Genomic DNA, 12,468 nt, shown 5'->3' with positions numbered 1-12,468 from the left:
AAACTCCAGCCTTTGGGATCTAGCAATACATGAAGAAGACAGGGACATATTTCCATCTGAAAAATCTGCCTCCTTTCAAAAACTGCTCTCCGTAGCTCAGAGCGAGCTGTACTCGTTCACGTGTGTTCTTTTTTCCTTCTCTGCAAACGTATGTAAGAATCAAATACAAGTTCATTGAGAAATACATTTTTCTCAAGGGACTTTTGCGTAATACATTGTGCTATAAGACGACACAGCATTCACCTATCAATGACGTAGAAGTTGTCACCGTCGTCCCCTTGATCAATGACATGTTCCCCTCCTTCAACCAGCTTTTCAAACATCGCATCTAACACCTGAGACATCTGTTCCTATTTAAAAGAACACAGACAAAACCCAGAAGAAATTATCATCTGCTTTTAAAATTTTACTCTTCAAATTAACAAACTGTTCAGCCTCCCAAATATGCAAATAAAATCTGCTCACGGGCGGAAAATATTAATGCTACAGAAATGTGTGGATCAATCAGAACGACAGTTTTTATTTAGTATTTAGTGTTAGCTTTTTCATCTTCCAGTGTTCAGAGCCCAGCTTCTCTTCTTGTCCCTGCCAATGAAAACGTAGCTCTTGCCTGTAATACAAATTGCTCATGAGCATCCAAAGATAGAATTTCACCCTTCACAATTGCGTAACTTTATACAGTTAAAAGAAAAAAACTGTATCCTTTATTGCCAACAATACACCTACCTGGTTTTGTCTTTAGAACTATTTTACAGAATTTCAAGTTTCAAAATGATTGTAAATTATTTTGAAAATCTAAATTATACAGTGCCTGCACAATGGTGGGATAGATGGAAAGGTCTGCAGTGTTTTGGTTGAAGGACTCATTGGGAAGTAGGAATTTACTCATGGCTATAAAACTACTTTGTTAATTCGAATGGAATACAAGTGTTTAGAGAGAAATGTTAACAGACTAACAAAATGTCAACAGACTAACAAAATGTCATCATCTGAATTATGACTGTCTAATAACAAAATCAAATCACTAATTACATAATTTGTCATGTTTGACGTAAATCTGCTAAAACTTAACTATTCACACTTAAAAAACCCAAACACAGCTCATTGTGGATTAATGATAATTCAAATTGTATTTTCAGTTTATCTAGCAATATGCCTAAAATTCTGACAATAAACACAAAATTCTCTTCTACTTTTTGAAACTTACTAAGTATGTATCATGCTGGAACAAGCAGGTTCTAGTGAAAACCACCGTAAAAAAAAAAGCCTGTGGATTTAGATGCCCACGCATTTTACAATAGTCTAATTCACCACATTTCCAGCCAGTGAAAGATGGCATTTGCTTTTCCAAACAAGAGCAGCCTAAGCCAGTCCTCTAGAGTTCTTCTGCAGCCCATGGACACAGATAACCACACTAGATAGCTCAGAATCATTCTCTAGAGAGTCCCCTTTCTTTCCTCTACTGATAGAGAGATCTATTATAACTCACAGTTAGATACTTAACTTTTAGATAGATAAAATTAGGTGGAATGAATTCCATCCTTATTCTGTTGAATTTCTTCACTTACTCAAAGCTTTTAAAAATATCAGCAGTACCATGTTATCCAAGCCTTTTTTAAAAATGGAAGCTAAATACAATTATACTTCACAGAGTTCCTTGTGTGTGGGCACAAAGAACAACAGAATGGCAGCATCCATCCTCAGTGCAACTGATCATGGTAAAATACAGTAAGACATCGTGCAGCCTACCTAGGCCAGCAAGGAATCATTTAACTATGTCTCTATTTAGTACCTTTTTTAGTATAGACAGGTATGTATTTGCAAAAAGAAGGATGATTTTACTATCAGGGTTATAGTTCATTTCAGAAAAAAAGTGTGTGTGTGCCATTAGGAGAGACTGAAAATTAGGTACAGGAGTTGCCTTTTCAAGACTTTCATGTTTAATAGGTATTATTACATCAGTCTTTTCAGCTTTCCCTATGTAAACTAAAAGGAACTCCTCCAGAATCTGCAAAACTGACATCAGTTAGTTGACTAAAGCATTTGAAGAAACCCATTCCCTTCCCCTTGCTTGACATCTGAATTGGCCAAGTGGCTCCCCTCGACAGCCCCTGGCTTGCCATTTCAAAATGAGTAAGAACGTGAAGAATGCTCTATGGGAGGGTAGAGGGTATTTGTTATCCTCTACATGCAAGCAATGCAAGAAAAATGTATTATAGGGCCCTGATCCTTGGAAATTAAAATACTCCCAAGACATCTTAGAAAAAAGATTGAACTAAAAAGCTAGTTATTTGCAGTACTGAAGGAATAATATAAACAGTTATAATCTTTATGCAGTGTGCTTCATCTCAGATTTCAGGTTAGAACATTTTCAATCTCATAATTCTGAATCAAGCTCACCAAAACACAACTTTTCTGGTAGGTAAACCTATAACTTTTTTAGACAGAGGACAATTCACAAATAAAATTCCCTTTAAAAAAAATGTTTTAAACACATGAAGGTATTTAATACATTTGAGAGCTGTCTATTATCTGCTGAAGTATTGCACATGTATTTTAACTTTCTAAATAAATTACAACTAACTTAAAGACAACTGGTCCCTTTCCCAAAGCTTTCTACATAAAATTAAGATAGAGCAGACTGCAATAACCAAACCAGGCACATGGTTTTTGCTTTTACAGTGAGAATTACAAAACTTGCTTGCCCAGCTTGCTATGTGAATCCTCTTGATTCTCTACCAGACTAAGGCTCAATTTACTGGCACTCTCCACAGTTATTTTGAAAAGATAAAGATGGATAATTTTAGAATTAAAAAGTAGATCTGTTGTCATACACAGAATTAATTCTGGTGTTTTGTGAAATGGTGCAGTCTGAAAGTTTTTCTTCCTTAAAGCAGTTCTAGCTTTAAAAAACAGACATATTAAATGAAAACAGGAAGAGGTTTTTTATATATCAGTGTTTGCATATCTGCTATGTGTAATGCTCTGGCAATTTGGTAATCAACATTCTAAAGAATGATACTTTAAAAACATGATAAACTTTTTAACAGATATAAAATTTATAAAGAATCTGAAGTATTAACCAAGCATGTTGTGCAATCTTTGTGAATTCTGCTAAAATTTCATTATCTTAATACATTTTTTTTTTCAAATATAACAAAGCACCTATTTTTCTTAAGGATAATGCACTCTACAAATATAATGAAACAAAACTAATATTTAAATGATTTGAAATTTGATTGTTTCTATAATGTTTATTTACATACTCTGATTAAAACATGCAATGGATTTTTTTTTCCACTTTAAACCGTGAAGCATGTAAATGCTTCAAAAAAGGAACATTTTTGAGAAAATTATGGGAACCTTGTATTGTTGCCATGAAAGCACACTTTGATCTCCATCTTTTGTGATGGAGGAAATATTTGAACTTCCTTAAAAGCAAGGAGGCTGAATGAGAAATCAGATTTTCTGAAAGACACATTCACAATACAAACCAAAGTCATCTATCAAGATTTTCTTTTCATAAAGATATTTTCTTTTTTTTTTTTTTGAAGTATAGTTACTGCATTTCTCTCAAAAAAGTCTTTCTAGCAATTGGACTTTAATGACAGAACATGATTGCACAAAATAATTTACTAGACAAGTGAATAAACACGCCATAGTTACAGCCATCATTACTGTCTCAATTGCTCTTGCCTTCAAGTGTAGATTTAACTGCTGGGAAGCAGAAGTACAAAGAAGTATGAGCTCCCTTACCAGCATCAGCCAGCATGATATATCCTCTCATATCACCTAAAGTGGAGAAAATGTTTTCTTCCCTTTCTTACTTAGACCAACATGGTACCTACCCTGGTTTTGTACCAACTTAAATGAATTCTGCTAGTAAAGTTCTTTTGCATATTTAGATCAGTCAGAATCGGAGACTACAACTATGATGTGGCCACATGAACCTCTAGCATAGAAGCAGAACTTTAATGTCAAAACATACCTCTGGTAGTTCTTGTGGTGCCCATGAACATCACAGCACCTAAGCAGAGGTTTTATGAATTGCTGTTATAAGTTAGGAAATACTGTACTGTGCATAAAGTGAAACTGAGATACCAGGTGTCTTTGTAAATCTAGGCCTATGGTGATAGCCATGCATAAGTAAGGTGTGTGCAAGCCTGATGTATTGCTATTTCATACCTGAAACATACAAAATGGCATGCGCATTTACAATCAGTTACAAAGGACGACATGAGATTCGCAAGAACAAAGCCCCAGACAGGAACGATAACCGGTTTACCAAGAACATCCTCCTGGAACAGTGTCTGATGCCATCCTTCCTGCCAGGACAAGTGAAACACTGCAAATAATCACTCCCAGCTCTCCTAACGTATACTTTGTATCACATGAAGTACCGTCCTCCAGGTGCATATTGCATTATGTGAAAATAGTATGCTAGCCTCAATTTCTTTCAAGCCAACAAAACAAACATGACAATTGCATCTGAAGACAATTCCTTGGAAAAAAATATTCGGTTAGATAATGGACATTAAAAAAAAAACCAAACTGCATTTTATTTATTATACATTTCACACAGATTAAAAATCCAGTCACTTGTATGTCCTTGCAAGACAGATTTTGATTCATTCAGGAGAGCTGATAGACCATGACATGTCCTTCCCTAATGCCAACTGCTCTTTTAACTGCCAGACTACCAGGTGATTTGCTACCACTGTGACAGGTACATGGCTTCTTAATATCAATTTCTAAATCTACTGTGAGCTATATTGTAAAGGAAAAAGAACAAAGTTCTCCATACTAAACTCAGCCACTCAAAACCTGGGGCTTCCAAGAAGCATCAATGTTTAAACTGCTGATACAAACGTTTGCTGTTTGACAAAGTGCTACCCCGTTCTACCCATTCTGAATCAATGAAGGCACTGTAGATAAAATGGAAAGTAGGACATGATTGTCACCGGGACTCACGACACCGCCAAACGTTAAAAGCAACTTTTGAAAAATTTCCTTCCCCACTATTTAGGAAAAAGTATTCAGGATACAGAAGGCACATTTGTACAAATAAAATGATGTGGCTTCTGACAGCAAACTGAGACAATCTTCATCTGGCATTTGACAGCAGCTGGTAAACAACTAGTAAGCTGGATGCAGTAAGTCCCAGAAGTATTGGATGATATGTCAGGATCATATATGCTTTGGGACTACCCCAAAAGAAGGAGGAGTGTGCTGCTGGAGTGCTCCCTGGGAGACAGGAAATCTCAGTTAATTTCCCTTTTAGATCCAAGGCATCCCGCACAACCGAAGCAGGCATTAGATTGCCTTGCACTTCAGCACAATAGTAGTAACAAGACTTCCCTATCTCATATGATTTGTAAAAATTATTATGTTCTGAGACGCAACCTTAAGACTATCATATGAACAAAGTAAATCCACAGTGCTTCTATTGCCCCAAACTGAGTTCACAAACCACTTTATTCTTTACTCCTACAACCATTTTACTAAAATGAGCCCAAGTTAAAACAGCATCCTGTTGGCCGACTTGTCCTCACTTTGAGAAGTAGGAAATATCAACAGATTAATGCTTAGCATGACATTAAGAAGGTAATGAAGATGATGGAACACCAGCATAGGAAGGGAAAAAACAACCAACCAAAAAAAAAAACCAGATGGAAAAACCCCAGCAAAACATAGCCAGGGAAACCACGGGAAGAAAAGGAGTTCTTAATCAACAAGTCAGGACCTTGTAAATATATGGAACAGTAAATTACAGAATTCATGTCTTGAGCTCTCCTGCATTTGTTTTTCAGAAAAAAACCAGGTACATCTACTCCCCTGAAACTCTGATATAAATGTTAGCAGCACTATTGATCCAATTTAAAATGTTTAGCTCCCTTGTGTAATATCAACATGTAAACTAATCAAAAGGCATTTATTTCTTCACTATTAAAGAACCTAATTTATATTTCAATGTCTAATCAATATTTCAGAGTATTAATATTTTCCTTCAGAATTCAACTTAACCTTCCTCCACATAGTTTTATGTTGTTAGTATTCTGCCTCTCAAATGTCTTGCACATGGCCATCAGTCAGGCTCAGTAATGCTTTTTGTATTTTTTAAGTAGCCTCTCTGAGCAAATTGGCTGACTTTTTAGCAGCTTGCTAAAAAGAGCAGAAATAATTCAGAGTGGCAAATAGTTTCCAAAACTCTTAAGCTGAAAGCACCTCACATTGGGTGGTTGTGTTGCAGAACATCTTCACTAACTAATTATAGGCAAGGTGGAGAGAATCCCTGTTTGCTAGATGTGATGTAAGCATTAATTTTGCCTTAGGAAAAGAAGAGAGGATTAAGTGCAGTTCTATTTGGGAATCCATCACTTTGCAAAGAGTTTTGTGCTATCTAGGACAGCAGAGTATTAAAATGTCCAGGCATTCTGGGCTCTCTCTTACATATATGTATTTGCATTAACTGCACTGATATCTGCAGTCTTAATTTTTCACCAAAATTTTTAAGAATGTAAAAGCATTATGAGACTCTTCTGTTAGTAAGACTTTTCAAGGAATGCTTTGGCCTTAAGTATGAGTCCACTATTCATAAAACATGGTCGTATTATGCTTTCGTCTTCCTTCAAGTTAATAAATTTTAATTGATTAGTCAATATTTGTGCTCTCTTATAATAATTCCCCAGGTGAATGAGTGGCAACATGCCCAGAAATTGCTGTTGCATATTTGTGAAGAATATATATAATTTACTACCTTTTAGAAAAGGATCAAGACCTATTTGAAATATTTTCTACAAGCATTAGCAGGGCAAAGCTCTCAAAAATAAAATTTCCCTGAAACAGAACAGATGATCTAACACTGCTTGTGGATTTTTGCGAAACAGAGTTCAAACTTTAAGTGCAAGGGTACAGCACATCTTTGACGGTACCAGTCCCTTGAGCCACCCTGTTACTCTGATAAAGGGTTCATTGGGTTTTTTAACTGCAGACCTATGGGTCATATCTAGCCCAGAACAGACAAACCTAATAGCCTGTTAATCAGCTTCAGCAAAGTTTCCTCTTAAAAGCCAAACTCAAAAGAATAACTTCTCTGAATTGCGCTGTAAATAGGAAGTGTAGAGGGCTGCGTTGACCACTAGTTAAGCTGCTGCTGCTGCTATTCCTCCCACTGATAAAACAGTTGTTAGGCTGAACGGACAAAGTCCAATAACAACAACTTGGGGCTCATCCCAGTAATGGCCTAAAGTCATCATCTCGTTTTCTCTTTGATGGTTTATGCAAAGTGCAAGTGGAGGAGCAAGAGGGCATGCAGCTGCTTATTCCGCTGCCAGTAACCCCCAGCATGTGGAGCACAAAGGAGGCGTGGTAACATGTTTTGTGCATACATGTAGAGCAAGCAGTCTGAAATACTATGGCAATGCTGGGAGAACAAAAGTAATGCTAGGTTTTTGGGCAATGGATAGCAGGAAATCAAGAAGAACAATAAATAATACTATGGTCTAATAGGAAGAGGTTTTCTGGGAAGAACAGAAGAGGTGCTTTAGAAGAGGAATGGGTTAATCTAACATGGATTAGATTAATAGTGTGGGGAGAGGGAAACAAACATCTGAATGCCCCCTTCCTTCTTTTAATTCATTCATTCACACAGCTCTGCTCCTGGAATTTCTCTTGCTTCTTTCCTGATCTGGTCCTCTAAAAAGCAGCCAAAGAGCTTGTGTTGGGTTTGCGTGGCAAGGTTTTGGTAGCAGGGGGGGTCTACAGGGGTGGCTTCTGTGAGAAGTTGCTAGAAGCTTCCCCTGTGTCTGATAGAGCCAATGCCAGCCGGCTCTAAGACGGACCCGCCACTCGGAGCCAGTCAGCGCCTCTGTGATAACATATTTAAGAAGAAAAAAAAAACAGAGAGAGCTTTTGCAGCCAGAGAGAGGAGTGAGAAGATGTAAGGAACTCTGCAGACACCAAGGTCAGTGCAGATGGAGGGGGAGGAGGAGCTCCAGGCGCCGGAGCAGAGATCCCCCTGCAGCCCGTGGTGAAGACCATGGTGAAGCAGGCTGTCCCCCTGCAGCCCATGGAGGAAGGATGAGGGGGTGTAGAGATTCCACCTGCAGCCTGTGGAGGACCCCATGCTGGAGCAGGTGGAGGCATCTGAAGGAGGCTGCGGCCCATGGGAAGCCCACGCTGGAGCAAGCTCCTGGCAGGACCTGTGGACCCATGGAGAGAGGAGCCCACGCCAGAACAGGTTTGCTGGCAGGACTTGTGACCTCGTGGGGGACCCACACTGGAGCAGTTCATGAAGGACTGTAGCCCGTGGGAGAGACTCACGTTGGAGAAGTTCATGAAGGACTGTCTCTTGTGAGAGGGACTCCATGCTGGAGCAGGGGAACGATGAGAGGAGTCCTCCCCCTGAGGATGAAGAAGCGACAGAGACACCGTGTGATGAACTGACCGCAACCCCCACTCCCCGTCCCCCTGTGCCGCTGAGGGGGGAGGAGGTTGAAGCCGGGAGTGAAGTTGAGCCCGGGAAGATGGGAGGGGTGGGGGGAGGTGTTTTAAGAGTTTATTTCATTTCTCATTCCTCTACTCTGTTTTGCTTAGTAATAAATCAGATGAATTCCCTCTCTAAGTTCGGTCGGTTTTGCTCGTGACGACAATTAGTGAGTGATCTCTCCCTGTCCTTATCTCGGCCTACAAGCATTTCGTTGTACTTTTTCTCCCCTGTTTAGTGAATGAGGGGAGTGATAGAGCAGCTCTGGTGGGCACCTGGCCCCAGCCAGGGTCAGCCCACCACAGAGCTCTGCAAAAACCTCTTTCCCTCATCTTTTTGCACGTGCATGTTTCAATCCATATTCTTCTAGTAATTTTTTTCAATACTGTTACATACAAGCTAAAACTGATATTGAGTGACAGCAACCAGATGGGACACGATTAAGCCCCCAGAAAGGTGAAAAAAAATGCTAAAATATTGATTTTTTTTTTTTTTAAAGTGCTTTTTATGTAAGGGAGCTAACTCAGGAGTGCCTTGCTGAACTGACATTAACTGACCAGTCACATCCTCAGCAATCCAGAAAGTTAAAGAAAGTTTCAAGATAATTCAAGTAACTTCACAGACTTTAAGGACTTCATAAGAGTTGGCCTTTAAAATATAGAGCGCTGCTTAGGGAATTATACCAGAGCTAGTGTTCCTTTATGCTATATATGCTGTATTTTCAATCAGAGCCAACATGTGAAATATTGATACTTATAAATACTTCTCATGAAGCTTACCTATCTGATATTCAAACACTGCTATCAGATAAATGCAGGCTCAAGACAGTGTTGTGTGTGTTTAGAAAGTCTTAAGATGTCCCAAAGTCTGAAGGTAATCTTTTTCTCCTCTCTCATTTTGTCTTATGGTTCTGCTCTTTTTCACTTTTATGTGAAGGCTCTTGTTCGTTCAGATAGACTTTTCAATTAAAATGCTGAGCAGTACTGCAAGTCACCTCCTAACTACTGCAACTTCTCCTTCTGCTTTAATGACACCCTTACCTTAACCTTCCATTCAAATTAAAACACAGTGTGTTAGGGTGGGATAAAGTTTTAGGAAAATGTGAACTCCGTTCATCATCATTTACTGAACACAATTCTGATGGTGCCGTAGGGTTTGTTGTTATACTGTATTTCCTATCTAGGAATGGTGTTTGACACCTTGCTAAAAGGCCACCAGGAAAAAGCCATTAAGCATGTTACATTGTCTCTTCCCCTCTAACTCACTGACCTCTGAAACAATGTTTTTTCACACACAGAACTATAGCAGAAAGAGGTTGAAGTTCAATGCAAGAAACGAAACAGTGGGAGATGCTATCAATATACAGGTTGACTTTTGTTCGAGACTAGCTTTAGCAGCTGCAGATACTATCTCTCTCTCTCCAAGATGAAAGATTTTTTTTGCTAATACACCAGAGAGCAAACTGCAGCAGCTGGCACCACATGCGCTTGTGCTGCAGGGTGGAGACGAAGAGGTGAGGAAGAGAGCTGGGAGAGGAACATTTAAATCACTGCAACTACAGTGGCAGAGCTCTTGAGTCACTGCCTAGCAGCAGAACAAGAAGGAGGAGTGGGAGAAGTCCCCTGGGGACTACAGATCTCGGTTCCTCAGAAGGACCAAGCCAGACTGAAGAAGGCTACATTTTAATACCCTTCCTATCTTCAGAGCTCAGTAGCTTTCCAATGCCTCTTATGAGTAAAGTTGTTATAATGAAAAACTCCTTTACAAAAATTATCTTATTCAACTTTCCAGAACGTTGTCTGTGAAGGATTTAAAGCAGAAGAAAGTGTTCTTAATCCACTGGACAATCTGAGCAAAGGAGGGGTAGACAAGACTTGGGAGATCCCAGGAGCGGTTTTCAAGGCTTTGGACTGCAGAGCTCCACAAGGGAAGGACTCAGCTAAGAAGTCTTCTGCTAAACACCTGGAACAGATTGTGGGAACTATTAGTAATGACAAGTAATTGATGACAATTTAGACAGAAGATCTAGTTCTCACTGGAAGGGAAAGCAGATCTCATCCAGAGGATTGATACTATAAGCAGATGTTACCAAGAAACTGTATAAAGCCAGAATCAGGAAAGCAGTAGCTCAAAATTAACATCACAGCAGATTCTAGGAGCACACAATAATCCGTTGGGTCATAGGGCTCATAAGAGAGAACTGCTCAGAGAAGAACCAAGCGGGGTCTGCCAGAATGCTATTGACAGGCTAACGTCACCATGGCCCAGGCAAGTGGAAGCCAGGACACAGCAACTATAAGGAAAATACATAATAAAGCAATTTCACATCCAGAGCAGATGCCCACAAGCCACTTTGTATCCCTGAAAGGCAGAAAAATAATTCAGGAATGGAAGGGGCAAATGTTTGGGTGACTGTCTTGAACAAGTATAGTGGAAAAGCTAATAAACTACCCATTAGACGGCATGAGGGAGGGAGTTAGGAAAACTTCTGTGTCAGGATCCCTAGTGTCCCAAGAATGCAGACATTAGCACTTAAGTTGAGCCGTTTGATGCTCTGCTACAGCTCTAACTCCAGGGTTCTGCACAGCTGGGGGTCTGTGGCTCACTGCTCCTCAGGGCCTCTCTGGGAACAGGTCCCCAGGGTCAGGGCTCAGCCTTAGTGCAGACAAAAGCAGGAGCTGGAAACCTGCAGCACGAAATAACGTGCATTCTCTGTAACAACACCTGACTTCCAAACTGAGCTGCAAGCTGGTCTTTCCATTAGCTCCCTCTTGAATCAAATTTAAAACTTTCTGTTCTCATGCTTAGAACTCTACATAATTATTTCCCTTTCCCCATGCTCCCTCCCCTGACAGCACTGAATCAATTCTCTTAGGAGAGCATTTGGTGTGCTGTGAGTCATCTCAACCTCAATATGCATGTTTTGATTGATCCACTTGCCTTTTTCCTTAAACAACCCTGTGCTTTTTTGTAGCATTATCACCTTCGTCTGATCCAGATCACTCATTCAGTGCATTTAAGCTTTCTTAAAAGCCCATAATTATTTTTATAGGCAATAGAAGGAAATTACCTGCACAGAAGAAAATTATCTGTAGCGTTTTTACGGTATCTGTATTAAGTGAAATAATAATGTAAACACCTCGCTGTTGCCTTTCTCTTTCCCTCCATTTCATAACTTGCTTGCTCAATTACATCTACAGCTAAACTGTAGGCTTTGGGGGTAAATTTAGGTTTTGATGGAGCACTCAGCGCACTTTTGGATGATAAAAAGTAACTAGTAGAAACAACTTAAACGTTCCCGTTAACTGATGAGTTTGTATACATAAATGTACAGCAAGAAGATTTAAAATAGAATAAGAAAATACAATACTTTACAATCATATTAATGTATACATTCATATGAATGTACTTCAAGACTATCATTCATGGTGGTGAACAAAAGGCTCTCTATACATGATGCATCAGTTACAAAAATGGCATTTCTGGAGTTTAGGAAATGCTCAAGAAAGCATACATAAGAGCTTACAAAAGTCAAACCTGTAAACTTCTGTTCAAGAGAACTAATTCTTAGCAGCACTGCTAAATGTTGTTCATTACAAAGAATCTCTTACCGGATCTAGGTTCTTAAAAAGAAGAATGTCCTTGCACGCCTCCTGCAGTCTGTTTCTTTGATCATCTGTTTTAGGGTGAATAATCTGAGGGATATAATAGAAAAACCTTTGAAGTGGTTACCATATAGCAGCACTAGCTGCAGGACTGAGCTGATTCACCTAAGCATTTTACACAATATTTTGGCCACGCTTCATAACACTTTCATTTCAAAACCTTCCGGATTTGAATAAACACGCAATGATAACATTATATCACCATAGCATTAGTAAATGAAGCACTGCTGTATTTAAGCTAACAAGATCTTTACATTTGTAGAATCCAGTTCATTTCTGCAAGCCGTTCTGGATACCTTTATCTCAACTATTGCTGCA

At 39.2% G+C, this 12,468-nt stretch overlaps 1 protein-coding gene across 1 annotated transcript in view; it reads right to left on the bottom strand.

The window, feature by feature from the left end:
- Positions 1–12,468, bottom strand: part of PRKAR2B (protein kinase cAMP-dependent type II regulatory subunit beta) — a 91,046-nt gene that overhangs the window by 8,474 nt on the left and 70,104 nt on the right. The window contains exons 4-5 of the mRNA XM_054812795.1: positions 12,097–12,180; positions 244–350 (exon numbers count right to left, since the gene is read on the bottom strand). Of these exons, the coding sequence (XP_054668770.1) occupies positions 244–350; positions 12,097–12,180 (191 nt within the window). The remainder of the gene's footprint in view (positions 1–243; positions 351–12,096; positions 12,181–12,468) is intronic.

This window comes from Grus americana, chromosome 1 (genome assembly GCF_028858705.1).
Source record: "Grus americana isolate bGruAme1 chromosome 1, bGruAme1.mat, whole genome shotgun sequence".
Taxonomy (NCBI): Eukaryota; Metazoa; Chordata; class Aves; order Gruiformes; family Gruidae; genus Grus; species Grus americana.
This window is presented reverse-complemented; position numbering and strand designations above follow the sequence as displayed.